Consider the following 25,558-nt stretch of genomic DNA (forward strand, 5'->3'; position numbering starts at 1 on the left):
ACTCCAGAATTCCTGCCAGGTGCCATGGCTCCCTCTCTCTCTCTCTCCAGACTTTTCTTTGCTGGAGTGTCTGACTTAGGAACACATTACCTCCCTAGCTCACTGTTTGCTGCTGTCTGGTGTGTAGAGGTGGGAGAGAATTTTGTATCTGCCCTAAATAACAGTATCTGTTCTCAAGGGAGCACCTGGGCTGCTGCTGGCGAAACAGACCTTGGAAAGGTGAATGTGATTTGCTAATGAGGCCTCTTTTCCTTTCAGCCTCCCAACTTTCCCTACAGAGACGATATAATGTCCGTGAATCCTACGTGTTTGGTTCTTATTATTCTTCTGTTTATCGGCATTATTTTGACACTTAAGGTAAGCATGAATAGTCTCCTTATGGACTAAATATTAAATGTATTTCTGAACTCGAAGGAAATAAACAAAATAATCCTTCCATTGCCTCTAGACTTCCTAACATTACAGTTTATTCTGTTATCTGTGTGATAGAGAAATAAATACTACAGGCTTATCCCACAGGCCAGTCAAGGGACAACACTCAGTGGTTAGACCTTGCTGTTCTTCCAGAGGACTCGAGTTCTGTTAGCAGAACATGGTGGCTCACAACCATCCCGTGACTCTAGTTTACAGAGGATCTGATACCCTCTTCTGATGTCTGTGGCCCCAGGCATGCACATGGTGGCAGATGTACACACAGGCAGAACATCCACACACATAAAATAAAACTTAAAAAAAGATGTATTGGGGAACAAGTTAAAGTTATACACTACATAGATTAAGATGCATTATATGGTGTTCTGCAGGTTTTTCATAGTAAAAAGTCACAAAAGTTAAATGCAAGTATTTGAGTAAACATCACACAGACACAGTTTTTATTGGGCTACAATCCATGTCACAAAGTTCAGCCATTTAACGTGTGTGGGCTGACGAGGTGGCTCAGTGAGTGAAGGTCCTTGCTGCAAGGCTGATGGACTTAACCCACAGGGTGGAATGCAGAGAGCTGGTTCCCAAAAGTTGCCCTCTGGTCACGCACACAATGTCGTGTGCACGTGCACACATAGGTGTGGGTGTTCGTGTGCACACCCATCTCTCCCTATAAATAAGCAGATGTTATTAAAAGGGATGAAAGTTGGTGTTTTTAGTGCAGTTACAGGGTGTGCAGCTGGCGCTTCACGGTGGCAGTACGTACCGTGTAAGTTTACTTTTGTCATTTCCCCCAGCGCACGGCTTCTCTGTGTAGCCCTGGCTGTCCTGCACCCTGATCTATAGGTTCGGTTTTCTACTTACGCCGTTCTTTATAGTTACCCTTGGAAAGCCACCGTTACTCTCTTTCTGTCTCTCTAGACGGATGTATTGTAGGCAGTTTACATTAACACAGGCACGCCATGTGTTGGTCTTTGTGGATGGTTCTTTTTGCTCCTAGGTTGCTTTCTATTACTGCAATAAAGACCATGACCCAAAGCAGCTTGGAGCAGGAAAGTGTTTTCCTTGCATCCCCGGGTCACTGTCTATTGAGGGAAGCCAAGGCAGGAGCTGAAGCAGAGCTCGTGCAGGAACACTGCTTAGCTTCCTATTCGCATGCAACCCAAGACTCAGGGTTGGCACAGTAGTTCACACCTTCCCACATCAGACATCACCTAAGGAACAATGCCCCACAGGCTTATCTCCAGCCCCGTCAGTTGAGGTCCCTCTTCTCAGATGACAGCACTCACGGGGATAGTCGCCACGTGCCCTAGTGTGTGACATGCCACGTGCCCTGGTGTGTGACATGCCACGTGCCCTGGTGTGTGACATGCCACGTGTCCGCCCTGCACATGGCAGGCATTCAGCATGAACAACGCTACCCTTCACATTCATGCGTAAAGCGTGGATGGATATGTGTGTCCAGTCCTGTGGACATACATGTCCCTGGGGTGGGATTGCTGGGTCCCGCGGTAATTTGATTGAAATTTGAGGGGGGGGGTCACTATACTGTTTGAGATCTTTAATAACAGTGTGTGACATTTCTGTTTTCCTTCTCCGTTTAACCTTTTTTTTGTCAAAGAATTTTAAAATTAGGGAGGCATTTTGAAATAATTGAGTTCTAATCCAATGATTGGAGATGATTGGAGCAGGAGCACAGAGAACGTCCCTGATCTAACAAACATCTCACACGCATCATTTCTGGCACATTGTTCTTCTGGTGTTAACCTTAAGTACCTGCAGATACTTCATTTTGAAAATGGTACAATAGAATGAGATAGTCCTCTAGAATAAAAACAGTCAAGTAGTATATGCCTATAATAACCAGAAGTCAGGTACTGGAGGGGGTAGGTGGCGGTGAGGCTAGCCTGGGCTATACAGCAGGTTTACTCACATCTTGCTAAAGGATAAGTAGTACAGTGGTAAGTGGCTTAATAAATCTGACCAGTGTCTGCCAGGGCGCCCCTTACCAGAAAGCTTCTATACCCAACTTCTGCGATTTTAAATGCATATGGTTTAGTAACATTAGCCTGGGTATGCAAATAAAAACTTTATGATGTTACTTTGTATTGTTTTAAGCCATCTGCCATTTGAAAATTCAAAACCCCAGTGATCATTACTTGCAGGGTTACTTGATAAGCTGCGTTTGGAGCTGCTACCGATACATCAATAGCAGGAATTCCTCTGACGTCCTGGTTTACGTCACCAGCAATGACACCACGGTAGGTGTGATGTCACCAAAGGTGAGACCTCCCCCGCTGTCTACTGTGTGATGGTACCTAATGTTCCTAGTGTTTGCTGCTTCTCGTTGAGACCTGTGTGTGTGTGTGTGTGTGTGTGTGTGTGTGTGTGTGTGTGTGTGTGTTGTGTTTGTCTTTCCAACTCACTCTGTAGATCAGGCTGGCCTCAAACTCAACAGAGATCTGGCCTCTGCCTCCCGAGTGCTGGGATTAAAGGTGTGTGCCACCGTACCTGGCTAAGACTTGTTGGTCATCTGCTTAGTCCACTACATTGTAGGTTGTCGTCAGTGTAACAGATCCTGAAGGAAATGGCTTAGGAGGAGAGGGGCTCTTCTGGTTATACATTTCCGCCGTGTGGTTGAACTTGTTCCATTACCATGGGCTTGTGGTAGATAGGAAGAACATCATGGTAGCAGACCCTGTGGTGCTAGAAGCTGCTCAGTCTGGGGCAGCCAAGAAGCAGAGAGCACTATGGAGAGTCCTCCCAGTGACCGCCTTCCCTCTAAGCAAGCCCTGCTTTCAAAAGTTTCCATCTGCTCCCAGTAGTGACATCAGATTGAAACCATCAGAAGGTTACTGACAGGTTGTGAGTCTTTCCCATCCAAGCCATGAAATAGATAATAATTGGGCCTGGAAAACAGTAACAAAAACCAACCAACCAACCAAAACAACTCTGGAGAGATGGCTCAGCAGTTAGAACACTGGCTGCTATCCCAGGGGGCCCAGGTTCCCTTCCCAGCATGACATGCCTCACAGCCCCTCTCTCTGTAGCTCCAGGTCCAGATCCGGCTCCGACCTTTGCACAAACACCAGTCATGTACACAGTACACGGACATGCACACAGCCAAACACCAGCACACATAAATATAAAATACTCAGACAACAGAAGATAGTGAAGAACAGAGGTGATTCCACTGAAAATTGCATGTATTTTGATGAATTGTATAAATGATCCTAAAGGAAGCTTCCTGTTCTGTTCCTGTTGTGTATCTTTAGAAAGGGAGAACACAGGCTTCCCTAGACACAAACACATCACACAGGTCATAGCACTGATGTTCGGGTTAGGCCACCTGTGGCCAGCTGGAGCCTCATCAGGATCCTCAGTGTTCTTGCTCCCCAGTATGACAGAGGCTCATGTATTTCCTGCACCAGATATGTGGTCTGCCGTTGCTCCCAGGAACCGTTTCTTTTCTGTGGAAAATGATATCTGGAGACCATTATGTGGATTTTGAGATTCCATAATTTTAAAGACTTCTTTTGGCTTTCTAATTTAAAAACCAAACATGCTAATGCCTGCCCCGGAGACCTTCTAGAAGGTTGGACTGATCAGTTTCTTGTGGCACACAGGGATGTAAGCTTCTCCTTTGCCCGAGTCAGCACCGGGCATCCACATTGACATAATAATATGTCCCGCATGGCTTTCACTTCGCATTAAGTATTGGGCCAGATGGCTCTTCTCCCAGGCGAAATAAATTCGTGTTGACCTTTGTGGGAAGACACTGGGGCTCTCGTTAGAAAGTAAACACGCGTTGTCTCCTTCTCTAAGACAGTGCTCATGCTGTGGTCTGCTCAGGGGGAGGACAGAAGAGAGTTCTGGATAATGGAGATCATTTCCAGGCTTAGCCCTGCCTCCATCTGCAGCGAGGGTCCCGAACACAGTGCCTTGAGGCATGAGTGATTCGTTCAGGCCGTGGGGGTAAATACCCAGCTCTTCTGTGCATTAAGCTGTCGTGTATGCACGGCTTGGCAGCCGCCTGCTCAGTATGTTTCCCTTGAGAGTTTAAAATATCCCAAGGTGCCCCTCTGTGTCACTGCAGCTGCCTGGCCCCAGTGCTGCTGGTGCCTTAGGGAGATGCATGCTCCCCTTTAGAGCCCCGTGTTGGGGAGGCCATGTGGTGGATACGTTATGTAACAGCACGTTCTCTTCCTGATGGCGTGAAGATGTTCTCACCGGAGGGAAAAACACATTAAAATGATGTGTGTAAATTGTAGAAGCGTTTTTCACATTAAACATTAGCAAATTGAAGTTTTTAGGAACTTAATATGTGTAGCCTTGTATCAATAATAATCCTACAACTCCGGTCATAGCAGCGTTTTCCCAAGTGTATGGGACCCAATTCCTGTGGGACCGGGGTCCTCTAAATCAGTGAGATTTAATGTTTAGGTAAAACGACGTCTGAAATTCTGATTTCAGATAAAAACATTATAGTCTTGGGTATGAGAGGAAGGGTTTCAATAATTTAAAGGAGAAATGTAAACTTCTCGGGGTCGGTTATGCTGTGCCAGTGCAGGTGCTGATTAAGACCGCCCTATGCAAAGCTCCTACTTCAGAAGTGATTCACTGTGTGAGGCTTTCTCTTGAGTCTGCTTTAAAAATACAGCTAAAAGACCAAGGGCCGGCCATCTCCCCGATGGCCGTTTCCCGGCAGAGTCTCTGACGCTCCGAAGGTCGGTTAAGGTCAACCTTAGCAGTGATAGTGACTTTGTGGTGGTCTCCGAGTCCCTGAGACTTTCAGTAATTGGGCAAGGTTCCCGCTGGTTTTCTTTTCCTCTCCTCTCCCTCTCCCTCCCTTTCCCCTTTCCCATTTTCTTTTCCTCCACCTACTAGTCTGGGTTTTCTTAGTATAAGTTAGACATGATTAGAGGCCGGTTCTTGACCAGGTTTTGTGCATTTTTTTCTTAACCACAGAGAGAGGAGAGGAGAGGGCGATCAAATTGGCAACCAGAAAGATCTTTCGTTAGACTTTGAGGCTCATTCATCCCCAAGAACTAAACAGTCAGCAGCCTAAAATGTAAACAAGTCTTTTCTGCAGAAAAGTCAAAACTAATTGGCTGGACAAGTCGGCAAGCTTCAGATACGTTTTAGCCAGATTTAAGAACATCTGTTTGAATGGCCCAGAGGGCCTGGGAAGTAGCAAGAATCTTGCAATGTGGGACCCGAGGAGTGAAAGCTTCTCTCGGTTTCGGGGTTCAGAACCATGTCCTATAACTTGTTGGTTTGGAAACTTATGGCCTGTGAAACACTATGATGTAAAGGGAGGTCTTATTTCCAGTGGCATTTTTAAGTGGGTCTTTTCTTAACTGAGTAGGTTGTGTGAACTCTTAGTCCTCACCCCCACTCCTCACCCTTTTGGCTTTAAAAGGCCGAGACCACTGTGAGAAGTCGTTGTGGACCTGTATCTGAGCTGAACTAAGGGCTCAGCTGGGAGGTTGGGGGAAGGAGCAGGTCCTCTCCCGGGAAGAGACAGGGAGAGGACTGGGGAGCGGAAGAGAGCCTTGGAGAGAAATGAGAGTTAGTGGTGAGGGGGAAAACGACAGGGTACTTAAAGGCCCTCTCCTGTATGTGACTGCAACTTTAAACCTCTTACTGGAAAGGTAGGACAATAGCTTCAGGGTCCTCTGGCCCGGCACCCAGTCCTCTGCCCTGTGCATATGTGTGGTCAGCCGTGAGCTCTTCTGTGTTACCCTCCTTGCTCTGGATGGCTTCATCAGACACGGAGGGGTTGCCATCTGCCAGGCACTGAGTCCTCTATATGGATTAACTCGGCCTTCCAGCACTGTGGAAGGATGTCCACATTAGTCTGTTTTCTGTTACTAAAATCTACTTATTTGCGAATGTTCAAAATAATGAGTTTCATTGTGATGTTTTCATACGTCATTATGTTGTAGCATGGCTTTTAATAACAAAAGAATTCCAGCCTCATCGTATAATAACCTGAGAATGGTTTGGTTGAATATGGGTGTATCTACAAGGGCAAAATACATTTATTTTCATTAAAGTTGTCACAGGCAGTATAATAGCAAAAGAAAGCTTTATGATACTTCAAAGTGCAGTACGGGAAGGAACGTGTGCTGTGGTCACGAAGAAGCAAGGCTGGTAGACACAGGTTAGGCTGTAACAGAAAATAGCTACTGTCTTCAGCTTGCTATGTAGCTGTGCCTAGGAGACATGGGAATGAGATTTGGGGATCCTTCCTTGTGGAAACCTGTTAACCTCAGGTTAACTAATAACATCAGAAAGCATATCACTTTCCATTTGCTTTGCTTAGTGTCTAGACTGCTCATGTTCAGTCCCCACTGCCCAGCCTCATATCTAAAGTCCCTTCTCTGACAGGTGAGGCTTGTTCTTCAGTCAGCTGCTTACGTGGTGATTCTACCCAGGAAAAGAAATTAACACAAAACTTGGTGTGGAGCTGTATCAGTTAAGACAGTGCCCATTAGAGATGCCTGTAGGCCAGGGTGATCTGGCCAATCTCCCAATTGACCCTTAGGTGGTTTGGTTGTGTCTAGTTGATAATCAGCCTATATTTTTAACATTTTGTTATACTTTTTTGAGACTGTCAGAGATCGGGTGTAGCTTATACACAATGCCCTGCAACTGCAGAATTACAGATAAACCTCTACTGGCTAAATTCAAATATTATGGTTCAAGTCCAGCCCTAACCCTGGTGCCTAAACATTTTCTAGTTTTACCAGTAAACAGCTAGGTACTGCACAACAATATTTCAGTCTACAACATGCATGTTACATGGTGATCCCACAACTGTATTGTTTGGGTGATAATGTAGCCATTTTAGTTATATAAATACCCCGAAGGATGTTCACGTCTGATGAAATTGTTTAATGGTTTGTTTCTTGGCATATATCCCCACTGTTGCAAGGGGTATGGCTGCAGTTCTTTCCCCTGACATTTTACCATTTATTAACTGATGAAATGGATTTTGTTTTCCAGATTTTATTTATTGTTTGTGTGGTGTTGTGTTTGTATGTGCACATGTGTGCGTGTATAGGCGAGAGGTGGCATTGGGTGTCTACCTTGGCCTTACCACCACAGACAAGCACTTTACTGGCTGAGCCAGCTGCCCCCAGGGGAGGGTGTATGGAGAGAAAGAGGGTTTTTGCACGTGTGTAGAATTTGTGTTGGACTTCATATAAAGTGCCCCACAGTTGCGTGGCTTGGACGTTCTCACTCGGCCGTTAACTTCTGATTGCTAGCAGCAAGTTTACATTGAAGTAGGATATGTTCTTGGCCCTTTGTTGGTGGTTCATTGTGAACAGTTAAAAAATCATTTAGCTAAATGCCAAGTGACAAAAATATCAAGATAATCACATTTTCTTTATATTATGGCATTCTAGTTGGTAAATTTTGTGTAACTCTTATTAGAGTTATTTCTCTCGATGTCCAAGTACTTCATCTGCCTTGGCTGTAGAAAAGGAGCATCCTCAGTGTTAACAGACCATAGTAGGAACAGAGTGGTGGTCCTTACCATCCTGCCTTCCCGTCAGTATCAGGCTCAGCATCTGTTGAGTAAGATGATGCTGAGCCTTTGAGGACTTAAACTAGTTCATCTAGAGAACTTTCAGAAGTATTCTGATGGCCGGAGATGTCGCGTCAAGAATATTTCACAGCCAACATGGAACAGTGAAACGGTGTCTGTCACCAGCTTCCATGGAGGGAGAAATTCTCCAGGCCGCTTGACTTCACATGACAAGCAGAAGTCAGCAGAGCGTTTCAGAGAAAAGATTATCAGTGTTGAAATGCTGATTCCCAGTGAAACTTCAATTCAGGTTTGATAGCGAACATCGAGAATACCAAAGTGTGAGAGTTTTATTTTGACAGAACATAATTGTGCCTCCCCGGAAAGAAAGTGCTGCATTCAATTTGTGAGCATTTTGGAGAAATTTGGCTTGGATGTCTCCTTTTGTGAGAAAGGAAGGAAACAGAGTTGGGTGTGCTAGCTTGCTCGCTGCTTTCATTTCTCCAGCAGCCCACCGTGTAGGATTTCTCCAGAGACAGCGAGTGATAGTTACGGGTCGGTTAATTCCTGGGGGAGGCTGTGGAGGGTACTATCATCATTCTACAGCCACAGGTTACCCTGGCTGATGCAAGCACACACGCATGTGCTGCAGGCTCAGGCCGCAGCCTTATGTACAGCGCCTTGCCCGTCTTCCCAACTGCATCCCCCCCCCCCCCCGTCTCCTTTCTCCCTACCCCAACTGTACACACACCTTTTCACGCTCTCGCTACTGTCTGGCCACTTCCTTCTGCCCTCTGAGAGGCTTTCCTTGATGTCCAGTCTGCACTGGCACCCCCCTGTTCTTTAGTTTGCCTGCTCTGCCTCCCAAATCATATGTTCCTCAACACACAGCACAGTGTCTTACTGGGTGTGTGTGTGGCAGGTGTGAGTGCCTTGAACATTCCAGCACTCGGTGTGCAGGTCTGCCAGGTAGAAGAGTGGCTGGTTCCTTTGTGGGGAGCCCTGCAGGTACCTCCTTGCTGGAGAGTGATCGCCTAGACCCAGCATCTCAGGTGCTTCTGTCTTTTGCCTAGTTTGTGAAGTATTTAGGACCCAGGAACAGAATTAACTGGCCCCTGTGAAAACAAAGCAAGCTGACAGGAACGGCTGCTTCTGGGATGCGGTGTTGGGAGCCTGGCTGCGCTGTAGTGCTGCCCGTTAGTCTGGTTGGAGCTAGACCTTCCCAGTTGTCTGTCGCTTGCTTGCCCGTGAGCCATGCCAGTCAAATGCACTGTAGGAAGGAGGGTGTTCTGGGTCTCGTGTGCCCTGCCTCGTGTCTCTGAGCAGGAAGGAGGGGAAGCAGCGAGCGGTGGCAGCACCTGGCTGTGTCAGGGATTCCCCTGCACGTAACTGCTTCCTGTGGCTAGCCTGGAGAAGTCTGAGCAGGATGCTCTTACACATCGTGCTTACAGTAGATGAGCTGTGCCCTGCTCCAGCAGGAAAGCCTGCTGTCCGCTCAGCAGTTAACAGCCACACCTTCTGAATCCAGTTCCCGTTCCTCCAGGCCCTCGTTAATGACATCACCATGGCTTCTGACTTCTGACTGCATCAAAACAATCCAGACAGCTAGGTGGGCCAGCTTAACCTCCTCACAGGGGAAGCTTCAGACCTCCTGAGTCCCACTAGCAGGTGGATAGCAGGTCCCCCTCTCGGGGGGCGTAATGACTGCAACCTATGGAAGTTAGGAGTGGAAAAGAGGAAAACGACCTGTGTTAAGTTAGAGGGGGTGGACGTGTTGTGTGTGTGAGGCAGGGAGAGCGGGGTGTGACAGGAACTAAAGGGGTGCAGTGGTGTTTCTCCAGGAGCCTACGGGACAGGCACACTTTATGGCTTGTGTGACTGTCTACCACTTTAGTCTCAATGGAACTAGAATAGAAAGTACATTGTATAATGTTTATGTTATTCTTTCTCTTCCCACGCAGTGAATAACCTTGAGAAGTTCTGGTTTTGTGCTTGAAATGTGAGCACAGAGGTGTTCTCTGTCAGTCAGCACCGACTCCTTAGCTCCAGCTTCTACAGGTTCATACCAAGCATTATAGACCTCTGGTCCTCGGGTCTTTGTTTTACAGACGTAAAACCCGCGAGGACATAATGTGCTCAAGGCTATGCTGATAAGAATGACTGGAGTGTGGATTTGGTCCTCCCCCCCACCTCGAGGTCATGGTCAAGGCTGTGGGTTCTACCGTCTACCTAGGGCCTGCCCCACGCGCACACCCTGGGGAGAACCATTGTCACCTCCTTGTTCCCTTGCACTACACCGTCTAGCTATGCAGGCACAGGTAGGACATGGCAGGAAAAGCAGAAGCCCCAGAAGTCCCTCCCAGGTGCTGCTCAAAGGATGCAGAGTCTCATTAACTGTATCCACTTAGTGAGAAGCTGAATTGAGGGCAGGGTTTATCTGCGTGCGTGTCCGGGACTGTGCACCTATACACCTGCTTTCAACACTGACTCTGGGCTCTCCTCTCCAGGTGCTTTTGCCTCCATATGATGACGCCAATACTGTGACCGGCACAACCAAGGAGCCACCACCACCTTATGTGTCTGCCTGAGAGGAGCGGAGGATTTGGGAGCAGCAGTAGAGTCTGCAGCTGCCTTCTGTGATGTCACTTCCTCCTGTGATGTCACTTCCCAGATGAGCTCTCTGAGCCTGTCTGTTGTTAAAATACCACATTTTACAATTTAGATGTTAAGTTGAAGCCTCTGTTGTTTGGAACATCTGCTGTAGCTAGAACACCGGAGTAGCTGTAGATTTTGGTGGGGGTGTGGTGTAATGATCTCCCTTAGTCTTTCCCAGAACCGTAGGCAGCCTTCCCAGAGGCTGGTTTGTAGCTGCCTGGCCCCACAGCTGGGCACTCTGTCACACCGTTCCTCTCCATTCCTTCTGACTCTCTTGAAAGTATAAAATAAAAATTAGATAGTACTTAAACCATTCCAGTATATAGAACAAACCCTAATACAAATAATATTAATTGCTTTAATTAGGCAGTAAGGAGCCCTTACATATATGATAGAAGAATTTCCCTATAATCCCCAAATTCTATTCTGAATTTGCTGGTCAAGGATTTACCTTGTGCTAAATAAAGGCCGAGAAGTAACACCAAACAGTGAGGGTGGGGACCGTCTGCCCAGGGTGTCTGTCCAGGGCTGGCCTATTTGGCACCGAAGCGTCCACTTCTCCTCAGTGTTTGCCCCAGCAAATCTCTTGCTGTGTCAGGTAGAAGTGCCCATGAGTGTTTGTCTAGAAGAATGGAAAGGGTTTTCACCCTCTCTCCTCTGAAGATACATTCTACTTTGGGTTTCTTTTTAAGTATGTCTAATCACTTATTAAAATGTCAAGTGGTCTTCAGAAAGATGAGGAGGATCGCTCCCTTGATGCTCGAGACTGGATTGGAAAAGATGTTTCTGTCTCTGAAAGCGAGCAGCTGTCCTGCCTGTTTCGTCGCAGAATGTGCTGTACACACGGCTTTGCAATTAAAAGTTTGTCTGTATCCAAGAAAACAACCCTGGCTCTGATGATTGTGCGTAGCCCCTCTCCCCTTCCCTCGGGTGCACAGATGCACACAGTTCAACCACTGTACAGATTTGTCTTTAATATTTAAATGCTGATGAAATTGGATTGGTTGGACTAAGAAGAGCTAGGGGCCAACAACACCCAGCATCCGATGTCACTAACCTGTCTTTCACACTTTGGGTATCTACCGGTGGTGTGTGATAACTTTGTGTCCATAGTACCCAAAACCCACCTCCCCCCTTTTTTTTTGAGATGGGCCTTTGCTTTCTAAAAGCTTGGCTGGGAGCTTGCTGTATAGCCCAGGTAGGTTGGCCTCCAACTCAAGATCTTTTTGCCTTTACTTCCCTAATGCTGGGGTTACTGGCACACTTGGTCACCAGGCACTCTCAATAAGCAAATGTGATACTACTGTGTTTCGAGATGTGATGTTGGTGTTAATCGTCACCTTGACAGGATTTAGAATCACCCGGGAGATGGGCCTCTGGGCTGTCTTGATTATGTTCATGGACATGGTGAAGACCTGCTTACTGTAGGCGGGACCATTCTCTGGGCAGCAAATCCTGGACCCCATACAAGTGGAGAGATGGAGCTAAGCATCAGCATGCATTGCTTTCTTGACTGGATGAACTTTGATCAGTTTCCTGATGCCTCTCCCGCTGCGATGGGAGTGAACCCTGGACGTGTGAGCCAGAATAAACCCTTCTGGCCTTTCATTGGAGTTTTATCACTTAAGATACAGGAAATGGACAGGAAAGCTGGGAGGCAGGGAATGATGTATTTTATCCCTGAGAATCACCTTATCTCAGGGTTTTTTTTTAATTAGAACTCTGAATGCATCCTGAGAAATTCTGCCCCTTGAAGCTTTGTGTCTTTAATATTCGCACAGTTAGACTCGACGAACCTTCAGAGTAGAAAGGGCCTGTAGCTGGTGGTTAATGATCCCCATGGAGGACGCATAAGGAAACCACAGCTGTATCTTGTTCCCCTTTGCCTAATACTTTCTGCAAATGCCACATGATCAAATAGAGAGGCATGCTTGCCTTTGGAGTGTGTGTAGGGCTGTGGGAAAGGGGGGGGGGTGCTGGAAAGGATATGGACTGATACGTACTGACTGATACCCCAACTTGATATCCAGTAATAGGAAGCAGCCGTACCCAGATGCTTATCTTGTGATCAGTGCCTGGGGATCCTTCAGGGTTTTCATCTTCACACTCAGGTCTTTAAGGTCTCAAATTCAAACTCTCCCTCTCAAAGTTCACAAATGGGGCTGTGCTTGTGCAGCCCCCGCAGGAGGGGATTTTAGGCCATGCGCTAGGCTACAGGGAAGGAGTAATTTTAACCCATTTGCTGAGTGGTAATTTGTCCACTTCAGAAACAGCTCTCATTAGAACCAGCTGCTCAGACTGCTGGGCAGTCAGGGAGAAGCTGAGGCCAATGGGTCCCCACTGCCTGTTCTTTCTCCCTCCTTACACTGCAGCGCCCCCCAGAGCCTGTCCATGCCCATGCCCCTCCCTCCCCAACCGTCTTCAAGAAGACAAACACTAACACACCTTTCTTGTCTCCTAGTTTTTAAAGAAAAAGCTCTCGTCTCCAACATTTGTTTAGTTTTACTTAACCTAAAAACCTCAGCCCAGGTCATTTGTCTCTCTACCCTTAATAACCACAGTCCTTACTAATGATCTCAGTGGACAGCCTTCAAGGCTGTTGCCATTAAAGTAGCTTTATCCATAGAGAAATACTGCGTTTGAAATAGTCATCATTTGAGGGGGGAAGGGGCCGGGGATTCAGGCCGAGCTTCAGGATAGAGGAGGACAAATGAAACTGAAAACATTTTCTTTTTAAAGTGTTAAAGTGTGTGTGTATGTTTTCAGCCAGTGTATGTGTGTGTGTGTCTGTCTGTTTGTGTGTTTTCAGCCAGTGTGTGTGTGTGTGTGTGTGTGTGTGTGTGTGTGTGTGTGTGTTCAGCCAGTGTGGAAGCTGACTTATATACTGCCTTGTCATGCTGCAGGCCCATAAGCAGGCCTAGGTTCTGGAGGGGAGAAGGCAGATGTCTTTGCCAAGGTCCTGAAAGAGCAGCTCTTGCAGAAGAACTGACAGCATAGGCAAAGCCATTTCAGGGCTCCCTGCCTCCAGCCCTAATAACAACCAAAAATAGTGCCTGTGGCTGTGTGAAATGGGGCTTGGCAGCTCCTATACATGTGTTCTAATAGGAAAGGAAAAAGGAGACATTACAGGGCTATCTCCCCACCCATGGAATTCACTTCAAGTGTTCCTGCACAGTGGCCAAGTTCTCTGCTAAATGGCTCATGGTGTATGGAAACCAGCCAGATCTACACCCGTCTCCCAGCAGCCCATGCTTGCCTTCTGCAGACAAGAGCACCAAGACTGGAGAGTGAAGCTGTCCCCTAGAATATGTTCCATCAAAGTGGAGCTTTGAGCCCCCCAGGCCCACGAGAGGACCCCACTTAGGAAGAGCAGCTGCTGCCTCGGGGTGAAGGGTTTCCCTTACAATAGCACAGTGGACTCGCTTGCTCTATCCTATCCCATACATGACATGTTTTACAGCAAAGTCATTGGCAGCACACTCTGTCTCAGCACAGGAATCTTTCGGTATAGCAGACCGAGATCGTCAACTGCTGCAAGGCTTGCTTTGGCTCTTTGGGGGTTTTCTGTACATTATCATTTGGGGCTGTGGCAAGGCAGCACACTCTGGCATGATAGAACTCTTTCCTCATTGTGAGGAGAAAGGTGAGCTAGAGTCTGCCATCCCTTTCAAGGGCACACGGTGACCCGAAGACCTCCATCCAGACTCCAGCTAGAGTTCATTTTCTTCCGTGTTATTTTTTAAAATTCAAGTATCTTGGGCATCAGGGAACATAGTATATTTGTGGATTTTGTTGCATTTGAAATTTTCTGTTTGCTTTGTTTTTGAGACAGGGTTTCTCTGTGTAGCCTGCATTTGAAAATTTTACTGTGTGTGTAGCTGGAGAGATGGCCCAGAGGTTAAGAGCAGCCTGGACTGATCTTTCAGAGGATCTGAGTTCAAATCCCAGTACCCATGTTAGGCAACTTAAAATTGCCTGTGACTCCAGCTCCAGGGGATCCTGCACTTCTGACTTCCTTGTGCATCCAAAATAGTGTGCACATACTTCCACACATGCACACACGTGTACACAACCATAGTTAAAAATTAAATCTTTAAAACACATACGTGCTTGTTACAATGCATGGGTAGAGGTCAGAAGACAACTTTTGGGAATCCTTTCGACCATATGCATCTGGGGATTGGACTTGGGTGATGACAAGGACCTACTGAGCCATCTTGTTGGCACTGGAATTTAATGACATTAAGTAGAAAAGCCAATAACTCATTTGTTGGGGCTCACATTTTGGAAGTTTTAGGAAGCACTGATCTGGAGGCATTTGTTCAGTGATGCCCATAACATGCCCAGCATCCCCCATCAAACCACATGGTACATTCTGGTTACTGTTGATTTTCTTCTCCGTGATCCCCCAGTTGGGTATGTGTTGCTCATTTTTCTCTCGGTGCCCGGCACACATCTGGCAAATAGAAGGTTCTCAAAAAGTATTTACTAGGATGAAAATAAACACACGAGAAAAATTAAAGCCAGCTGTAATCCCACTCCCAGTAATCACCACAGAGTCTTCATTCAGCTAAGCTTGAGTCCCACAGAGAAAAGTTTTCACAGAGGAGCCCACTGTAGGGAAATGCATTCCTATGGGGCATTCTAAGGGAAGGGTCCCTCAGGAGGACCCACCAAAGTCACAGCTGGAGGAATGTTTATGCCATGTGCGTGTGTGTGTGCGTGCGTGCGTGCGTGCGTGCGTGTGTGTGTGTGTGTGTGTGTGTGTGTGTGTTGACTTTTAGAAGAGAACCAAAGGTTACAGGGAAAGAAACCAACCCAGTCATTAAAGGATTGCTCTCTGAAGAAAGATCAAAGGACCGCTAAGGTAAGAGCCTAGCTAATATTCTGCTTAAATTTAAGATCAGAAAAAAAAAAAAAAAACAGCTCTTACTATTCTTGTGATCATGTCCCTTCGGTGTGAACTTAATCCGTGCATCTCTGAATGGAAACCTTCTTTTTCTCCAGGACTTTCTCCTTTTCCCTGTCTCTATATCATGAAAGCAGTAAGTGATCAAGTCCAAACCCTGAGACCTTGGGTGTCCAGCGGGGAATTCTGATCAGAATATGCGGCTCAGATACATGTCTTCACACTTCCTGGCACTTCGGATTCAAAGTGCAGTCTTGTGAGACTGGGCTAAATAGTGTTTGTCCTTCATGCTTTATGAACACCTTGCAGGATTCCAGAAGGCAAGTGATGGGATTTCTCCGTCAGGTCCTGTGTTCTTGTACAGAAATCTCCACCAGCAGATGACCTGGGTAGAACGCTTGCCAGTTCACAGTGTCCTGAGTTTCATACCTAACTCTGTTTTGGATCATTGATCTTGTCTCCCCAAGCTTTGCCAAACTGTGGTATTCATCCTAATGGTTCCGTAGTCTGTGCCTTAGCATGTCTATGTATTAGGCTCTCTGCAAGTGGATCCAGCTTTGTTTTTTCGTTCTGTCCAGGTTCCTTTTGTTTTCTATTGAGTGACGGTGGTGAGAGCCTTGCTCCCAGTCCTGGAAAGCTTCTGGTCTCCCAGTGTCAAACACCAAGTTGGTCACTGCGTTTTGTGAATACCCTTTATTAGGTTAACAAAGTTCCTTTTTGTTTCTCGTTTGTGGGTGGTTTTCCTTGGGGCTTTGTATTTTGTTAGGTATTTTTCTGCTTCTGTGGAGAAGGTTGTGTGGGCTCTGTGCTTTAGCCTATTGGTGTGTTACATTATATTTAAACATCGTCCTGACAAGCTTTCTGTGGCTGTAAAGCAGTGTTACTTGGTATCACCTCACTTAGCCAGATCAGGAAGGCTGAGCTCTTGCAGAAGGTCTGCTCTCAGACAAAAACAAGCGAACAAAGAAACAAACACAAAAACTCCACTGGGGCTGGAGAGAGAGTTCAGCAGTTATGAGCACTGGCTGTTCTTGCAGAAGACTAGAATCCTGTTGCATCCACATGGTGGCTTATAATGCCAGTTCCAGGAGACCGAACACACCCTCTTCTGGTCTCCAAGGGCACTGGTCATACATGTGGGTGTGTGTGTGTATGTGTGTGTACATAAATGCAGGCAAAGCATTCATGCACATGAAATAAATCTTTCAAAAAAAGCCAAAAACCCTTTCGGCTCTTCCAGAATTTGGTTATTGCTTGGAGACTTTGCTATCAATGAAATTATTCATTTTATTGCACTGCAGATGTTTTCTCCATCTGGTGATGTACGTATGGCTCTCGGCGGGCTATCGCATTATTCTTCCCATTAACTATTTGTAGTGTTTCTTCACTGTTGGGCTCTGGTGCTAACCATGTCACAGCTGGCTTTCGTGGGAAAAGGAGGATGTGGGAAGCCTTCGCATCTGCTGTATTGTATTGTTGACTCTCCTTACTGCCCTCTGCCAGTGCTGCGGGCGGAGGGGGCCTTAAACGACAGGAGGATATAGTCACTGCCCAAGTACCTCACAACCTGATTTAACACCAGACAGTGCCGAGACTCAGTAATGTCTCTGAGAGAAGACAGGTATGACCACTTCATGCCAGTTCTTTGTATGTTTTGGATAAAAAGACAGCAGTGTGTTTCCAAGTGATGCTTCTGCACATCACTTGCTTAAAGACTCCTCTGCAGCCTCTCCACAAATACCACAAGCTCTCAACTCCAGATTAAAGCCAAGAAGCCTCTAAGATGGCATAGGGCAAGTTTAGTAAAGAAGTAAAAAGCTTGTCTTCATCCTCAGGACCTGGGGATTGTTCAGAGCTCCATTAAAACCATCTGAATCCATGGGAGCTGGAGAGATGGCTCAGAGCTTAAGATTTATCCTGCTTTGTAGAGGAGCAGCGTTTGGTTTCCAGTATCCATGCTTCAGGGATCCAGTGCCCCCTTCTGGTCTCCTGACACTGCACTCATGCACAAACCCACACTCATACACACAAATAGACATAAATAAAAATTAAATTTTAAAAAATACAAACAAACAAACAAACAAAAACAAAACCCAAAACATATTGGAATCCATAGACTGGGGAGATAGTTCAGTTGGCCAAGTGTCTGCCTTGCAACTGTGAGGAACAGAATCAGGTCCTCAAAACCTACGTCATCAACAAGAGACCCAGGCATGGTGACATGCGCTTATATTCCCAGCACTGGGGAAGCAGGACACAGTGGATGCCTGGAGCTAGCTGGCTGGCCAGTCCAGCCTAAGCAGTGAGTTCCGGTCAATGGGAGACCCCGTCTCAGAAACTAAGGCAATCACCTAGGACTGTCCTCTAGCCTCTACATGCATAACCACACACTAACACCTCCCACCACACACACATACACACGCGTGTACATGCATGCACACTTGCCTGTGAGCACGCATGCACACAGATACACATTCACCTGAGAGCATGCACACAAGCACACATGTCCATATACTCTCCTGCAAGTGCATGTGCACACACACACACACACGTTCCTCTGGAATGTTTTGTTTTCTTCAACAAGGTTTTGACTTGTTCTATTACTTTCCTTGTTCCTCTCATCTTGTCTTTCTAAGGTGGGTGGATATGTTTATTCAGAAATCTTTCTCGCTGGGTGTGGTGGCGCAGGACTTTAATCCCAGCAGAGAAAGAGGAAGGCAGATACCTATGAGTTTGAGGCTAGTGAGGTTTACATAGTGAGTCCCAGGCAAGCAATAGGAAGACACTATCAAAAAAAAAAAAAAAAAAAAAAAAAAAAAAGAGGGGTGGGTGGGTGGAGAGATGACTCAGCGATTAAGAACACTGGCTGCCCTTGCACAGAATCTGGGTTTGATTCCCTGGACCCACAGGGCGGCTCACAACACCCTCTAGTCTCAGTCTTTTCTGATCTTCAAGGGCACTAGGCGCGCCTCTGGTTCAAACCTGGGACAAACAGTGGAGGTGCCTCTTTAACATATCAAAGCAGGCCTGGCTTCCAGCTTCTCCCGGCTTCTCTCAGTACCTCCCTTTACTAGGTGTGGCTCACAGCATACCCCGCCCTTTACCCTGAACTCTCCAGACCAGGGGTTGGGCCCTTCCCCCAGAGGCTCTTCCCTATATAATCCAGACATTTTGGTTACCTCCTCCTTCCCTTTTGTACTTTTGGTCTCCTGGCTGCTGCACCCGGTTCCCCTCTCTCTTCTCCCTTCTCCTCCCCCTCTCCCTACATGGCCCAGTTCAGTCTGATAACTGGACTCCCCCAGATACCCCTGTATCTGGCTATGCTCTCCCACATACCTATAATAAACTTTCTCCTCCACCATACTTAGGGGCAGTCATGTCCTTTGCTTTTTCTTTTTTTCATTCACTGGCAAAACACACACACACACACACACACACAAATCTTGAAAGAAAAGCCTACATTTGAGGTCCTTCATAAGTTTGAGGCCTGTGTGAAATGACACACCCCTTCAATCCCAAATAGACCCTGTGCTTAGTTTGCTTTCTCTTTCTGGGATAAAACCCTAATCAAAAGCAACTTCAGGAGGAAAGGGTCTGTTTGTTCTACATAACCTGATACATATGCAGTCCATTGAGGTAAGTCAAGACAGGAACGCAGAGGCAGGAACTGAAGCAGAGGCTATGCAGGAATGCTAATGACTAGATGTCTCCATTACTTTCTCTTTTTAAAAAAAATTTATTTATTATGTATACAACATTCTGTCTTGATGTATGCCCGCACGCCAGAGGAGGGCGTCAGATCTAAGTACAGATGGTTGTGAGCCACCATGTGGTTGCTGGGAATTGAACTCAGGACCTCTGGAAGAGCAGCCAGTGCTCTTAACCTCCGAGCCATCTCTCCAGCCCTCCATTACTTTCTTCTTTTGTTTATTATTTTTATTTTTTGAGATAGGGTCTCTCTGTGTATTCCTGACTGTCCTAGAACTCACTCTTTGTAGACCAGGCTGGCCTCGAACTCAAAGATCCAACCGTCTATGCCCCACTCAGCTTGCTTTTTAAAATACAACCCAGGCACCACTCATAATAGGTTGGACTCTCCCATATCAATCATTAATCAAGAAAAATTCCCCCACAAATTTGCCTGCAGGCCAGTCTGATGGAGGCATTTTCTCAGTTCCTTCTTCCCAGACGCGTCTCAAGACAAAACACTAACCAGCGAAGACCCTCTGTGGAGACAGAGAAAGGCCAGTGGACCTGCAGCCTCGCTACCAACGTCTGACCAAATGGTCACCTCACGAACTCTGTCGGCTCCTGCTGCCTTCACTCCGGTTTGGTCATGTGACCTAGAAATTTTATCCCATGCTTCTTTTAAATGAGGTTTTCTACAGCGGAGCCCCAGGCAGAAAGGGCCGGTCTGGGCCTTTCCTCTAGGAGGCCTTCTCATCAGTTTGCATTATTGCCTTGCCCTGCACGAGGTACCAGAGAGGTAAACCGTCATTCTGACTCTGTATTTCACTGAACCTGCGTTTCATTCACTATCTTTATTTATTTATATTTATTTATTTGCAGACCCGAAGAGCATCCCACCAAGCAGACACTCGCCTGACCCCTCTGCCTTGCCCTCAGCCCTGCTCCACCCAAGATTTCCTATTCCGAAGAATTCCCACAGAACTCCCTGGAGGGCGGGGAACACCCATTTTAACCGGCCCAAACCAGATAATGGCGATCATTATTAAACCAGAGCCTCCTTAAAAATGAGAAGCATTTCCAGATTATAGTTTCCCTGGTAAATGACTGGATCCTATGGGTGTCTTGGACTAGAGATGCCTATTATAAATACGTTTCTATTATTTGTAGCTCAGCTTTTCCAACCCTTCCGGGGTTTTCACTGGCTCCAACTCAGGAAGAATTTTGTTCTGTGGGATCCAAGACCAAACATTTCCCAGAGATTTCGTTCTATTTTATGACCTCCACCTTCTTCCTCCCAAAGACCAAAGGAAAACATTTCTGATAGATGCAGGCTGCCAGCAGCAGCAGCAGCAGCCGCAGCCTGTGGGCTAAGGTTCAGGTGAGGCACACAGAAGGGTGAGCCCCTGCTTATTTCTTGGCAGCAAGGCCTGAGTGTGCCGATCCTTTACTTTACGTTTTTGTTGTTTTGGGTTTGACTGCCTCACTATGGCACCTCAGCAGGCCTGGAATCACCGTGTAGACTACACGGCCCTGATAAGCATGGAGCTCCACTTGCTTTTATCTCCTAGGTGCCGGGGCTGAAGGTATGCATGCATCCACCACTGCCCGTGGCTGAGATTTTAATTACCCACCTCTGGAGCTTTTGGAAGGAATAGGTCTTGCACAGGACATTTATTTGTGTTCCAGGGACCACCTCTCGTCGAATATGAGCTGATAGGTACTTACAAAACACAGGCAGCCAAAAGCATGGACACGTTGAATATAGTTAGCTCTGATTTTCCCTGGTGGTTTGGTAAAACCCAGATGGGGTGTATTGGCTTAGCGGCTGGACGATAGGATTCATGGTTTTATTGGGAAATATCCCTGCCTACTGTAGAGTCCTGTTATCCCAGATAACAGGTTATCAGTTCGGTTCCCGCTCTCTCAAGTAAGGTTCCCCTCACTTAACAAAGTTACAGAAGTCTTGCCCATAATTTCTTTAAGTCTTGCCTGAACTAGACTCTGCCCCTTCAGGGGAGGAACCTTGGCATTCTAATCTCCTTTCCCACCCCAGGGGCTGGTCCAAGGCCAGTGGATAGATACTGTTCATGTGAGTTGGCACTGGAGGGGCCGCCCCAGACTGCCAAGACAGTTCCTGGCACTCGTCATCTTCAAGTCTCACCACTTCTTTCTTCATCATCGTGGTCGATGGATGCCTCTAGCCAAAAAATAATCTCCAGTTCAGGTTATAGTACTCCTGCTATGACTACTGTTACTAGGAATCCCATCCCCGACCAACAAGCTCCTAAAGCCTCCAGTAGCTCCTGCCTCTGGAGATCCATCCATCCCACTCCGGCTGGGGACGCGCAAGGAGAGTGAGGTTGTCAGCAGGCAGGGAGCGCGACCACGGTCAGGGTTGGGGGCTGTCTTCAGGGTGGGGCAGCTCTGGCCGCCGCCTCTCCCCGCCTTCCCCATCCCCAAAGAGGACACCCCTCCTTCCGCCCGCCCGCCCGTCCGCTCCCCACCCTCGCGCGGTACCGCCTCCCCGCGCCGCCCTCGCCCAGAGCCTCAGGCAGCCAGCAAGCGCGGGGAGCGCTCTGGGATGGGACTTGAAGGCGGCGGCTCAGGACACGGCGTTGGCGCGGGTTTCTTCGTCGCGTCCCGGGAGCGGTGCTCCAGGAGCGCTGCGGTACTCGGCGGGGCGAGGCGGCGAACGACAGAGACAGACCCACGCGGCTGCGCCCCTGCCTCGCTTCCCTGGTGCCGGCGGCGGTGGCTGCAGGTGAGCGTGGCGCGCTGCTCCGGGCGCGGACAGACCGACCCACTGACCGACAGACGCACTCACGTGGCGCAGTCGGGGAGCCGCTGTTCATTGGGGAGCGTGGGAGAGGGAGGTGGCACTGCTGGGTCCCCTCGGCCGGGAGAAGTCCCGCCACGCCGGGCCAGGCGCAGGACGCACGGCGCAGCAGAGGTCCCCGAGTGCCCCGCGGGGGCGCTGTACCCCGCCGCAGGGACACCCAGACCCTCTCCACACCGACTAGGGAATTGGGGACTTGTTGAGCGGGTTTTGTAGTGACAGTCCTAATTACCAGGTAGAAAATAACTCGATTCCCCCTTGCAGACTGTTATCTCAAGGCCAGGGTCGTCTGGGTTTCCTTTGCGTTCTCTATAATTGCTCCGACTTCCTTGTATTGCTGAAGAGGGATAGGAAGAGGGCATTTTGTGGTAGTTGCTGGAAACCTGGAGGACAGTTTGGGGAGAGGACAGAAAAATATGGAGACAGCCCTTGGTAAGGAAGTAGGCATCGTGGGAGATGCTTAGCTCAGTGACATGCTTCCACTATCCTGAACAAACCCAATTACGAGTCAACAGTGATAACTGTAGCACTCTCACACCGCATCCGCAGAGTGCACTTCCCATCAGCCTTTGAGGAACGGACAGTGAAGAGGCTGTAGAGCCCGGGCGAAGAGCAGATGCTTGGGAACCAGTTCGGCCTCGTTCATACTCCAGCTGCCAAGCTCACAGGCTGGAGTGCTTGGAGATAACCATCAACCGTTTGCCTCAGTTCCCTCACCCATCTCGTGGGGATTATAATGCCTGCAGGATTAAATGAGATTCCACAGAAGTCCAGAGAGTAGTTCTATGGTTTAGCGAGCTCTGCCGCTCACCTTTCTGGGAGAAGGAAAACGTCCCATGAACAGTGAATTCATGCCCACCCCACCCCCTTTCTAGGGAAATACCTCTTGAGGGATGCACTAAGATGGCAGGTTGTCTATATTTGTTAATGGGGCTTTGTGCCAAAGTCCGTTCTAGCACCATTGCCGCTGCCTGCTTTCAAAGGAATAGTTTCACAAAGCCAGTCAAGATACCAAGGTGGGTTTGCCTCTAAGTTTTCCTCTACACCTCTTAAGTTTGTTCTCACTGAAGGCTAATGCCCACAGGTTTTCATCTTCTGTTTCCCTTCTCTTCCTACTTTTATTCCAGTCGATAGGATTCAGCCTCAAGCCCCTACATTACCAGCCAGCTCTTTTCTGTAAGCCAGGGTTCTCTGGAGTCCAGACCCAGGCAGTCAGGAACCATTAAGCCTGCGGTTCGTTGCTGGAGGTACCATTAGCAATTGAAATCTGAGGCACCCTTGGACAATTGGTCCTACCAGCTAAGACCATCCTTCTCTGACAACAGAAGGCTAGTTGAAAGCTTGACATGGTGGCTCATGCCTATAAGCTTAGCACTTGAAATGTAGAGAGGTCAGGGGACTGGAAATTCAAGGTCATTTTAGTTATATAGTAAGTCCAAAGCCAACCTGAACCACATCAGACCCTTTCTCAAAAAAAAAAAAAAAAAAAAGGAAAAAAGACAATTGAAACCATGCTTAAGATTTTAGAAAAAGCAAAGAGATACTGGACTTTAAAAGACAGGGAAGGAATATAAACCACTGGAGAGTCTGGAAAGAAAATTCAGTTTGCCTAGGAGCATAGAGAGATGTGGGGGTGGGGGAAGGAGAGAGGGAGAGAAGGCGTAGTCTCCGGGAAAGCTGGCTGAGTGGGCAGTGGCTAAGGAGATGCTAGGGACTCCATGGAGCGGTGAGAACAGCCAGGGCAACCAGGGCCTCTCTAGGAGTTCCCCTGGAATTTGCTTGTTTTGCTTCTGTACCATGCGTAGCCTCCTGTTCTGGGAGTCCCAGTTCTCTGGGGGGAAGCTAAGCAGGACTCCCTTCCCTGTTTAATGTGCACAAGACCGTGGGGATGGCTGATACCCCAGAGAGAGTGGAGCTCGTAGTGTTGCTAGGAAACAGTGCTGGATGCTCTACCAAGAGTCTGGCCAGCCCTTGGAGCTCGTGAGGTTATCTCTGAATTCTGCAGGACAGTTAACACAGTTCAGCAGTCACAGTCACCACAGCCTGAAGGTGGCTTGGTGGCAGGGCTGGGCTGAGCCCTCAGCCCCTGTCAGTAGTGACATGACAGTGACCTGGACAGATAAGGGGCTACAACTCAAAGCACTGTTTTTAATATCTGTCCCAGCTCCTCACGCCTGTAAAGACTTTTAAAGTGCCATGGGCCCAGTGCCTCAGTTTCCCCATTTGTAAACCAGGAGTAGGAATGCTGGAGAAACTGTCCTAGCTTACACACATGGAATACTTCATGCAGTGGCTGGCTCTGAGCAAATGCTTGGTGCTTACCACCACCTTGGCCTCTATTAGATCGCTCCTCCAGCAGGTGAGAGATTGCCCTAGGTTGTGTTGTAGGTTCTGTGGATCAAATGTAGTTAATGTGAATCTGTCCAGGACTCTAGCTTGCAGAGTGAGCTTGTTGAAACTGACAATTTCGCGGAATAGCTGTGCATTAAAATCAGTGACTAAGCAGGTTCTAAGAGCCTTGGCGGCGAAGCCACTGTCAGAATACTCGTTGCCACTTAAGGTTGTTGTAAGAGCTCCCCGCGGCTGCTAAAACAAGCCTCCACACGTGTAATGGCTTCCACTCATTCATTATCTGGCAGCCCCAGAATCTGAAATGGGTCCCCGAGGGGCTAAATGGAAGCGTCAGCAGGGCACATTCTTTCTGTCAGCTCCAGGGAAAACATGGCCCCTCGTGGTTTCTGACTTCTAGGACTTCCTACGTCATTGGCTCCAAGTCTCTCCTTCCATTTTCAAACGCAAGAAGAGCATCTTCCAGTCTCTCTGTCCTGTCTCCCACTCTATGTCTGTATCTCTGTCCTCTCCAGTTTGTCTACCTCCTGCATACCTCTTTCCCTCTGCCCTCCCTTCTAATTACCCTTCTCCCATCACCGTCTCTTAGATTCTTGTGATCACATTAAGCCCATGAGGAAAATGAAGGCTCACTTCGTCATCTTAAACATTGGGGCATCAACTTTTGACCTACAGGCCTAAAATCCTAAAATATCAGACAGGTTTTTCTGTGAAGCAGGATTTTTGAAGGACTGTCCTACCTTGTGTGGACAGTAACTGTCAGCAATTGAGGCAAGGGCAGTTTCTGTGCCCAAATGACTAGCTTTTATCATAAAGAAAGCAAACTTGTGAAGTTTCTTTGATGCCCATTATCTTCTCTGGAATACATTACATTGGTGCCCACTGTCATGAAAAGTCTAAGGTATTAAAACATTTTAAATGCCATATTCTTTAGGTCTTTAAAATGCTTGAAGAATAGTTATCTATTGGATATATCTTTGTATATCTAGAAACCCTAACTAAAATGACTATTATAGATGACTATTAATTTGTATTTTTAATTATACATTACATTTTTTAATTCATTAGATTTTTAAAATATACTAATCCAACTTCCCACTCCTTCCCCTCCTCCCAATATACATTACATTTTTAATTGAGCTATATAAACACAATACCT

General features: G+C 47.4%; 2 protein-coding genes across 2 annotated transcripts in view; both read left to right on the plus strand.

Annotated features, from left to right (window-relative positions):
* Positions 1-11,500, plus strand: part of Laptm4b (lysosomal protein transmembrane 4 beta) — a 53,167-nt gene extending 41,667 nt beyond the window's left edge. The window contains exons 5-7 of the mRNA XM_038342450.1: positions 259-357; positions 2,589-2,684; positions 10,468-11,500. Of these exons, the coding sequence (XP_038198378.1) occupies positions 259-357; positions 2,589-2,684; positions 10,468-10,548 (276 nt within the window). The 3' untranslated portion in view covers positions 10,549-11,500. The remainder of the gene's footprint in view (positions 1-258; positions 358-2,588; positions 2,685-10,467) is intronic.
* Positions 11,501-21,881: 10,381 nt separating this feature from the next.
* The window catches only part of Matn2 (matrilin 2), a 112,747-nt gene continuing 109,070 nt past the window's right edge, over positions 21,882-25,558 (plus strand). Inside the window, exon 1 of the mRNA XM_042055707.1 lies at positions 21,882-21,975. The gene's annotated coding sequence lies outside the window, so the exon portion shown is untranslated. The remainder of the gene's footprint in view (positions 21,976-25,558) is intronic.

Source organism: Arvicola amphibius, chromosome 9, assembly GCF_903992535.2.
Source record: "Arvicola amphibius chromosome 9, mArvAmp1.2, whole genome shotgun sequence".
Taxonomy (NCBI): Eukaryota; Metazoa; Chordata; class Mammalia; order Rodentia; family Cricetidae; genus Arvicola; species Arvicola amphibius.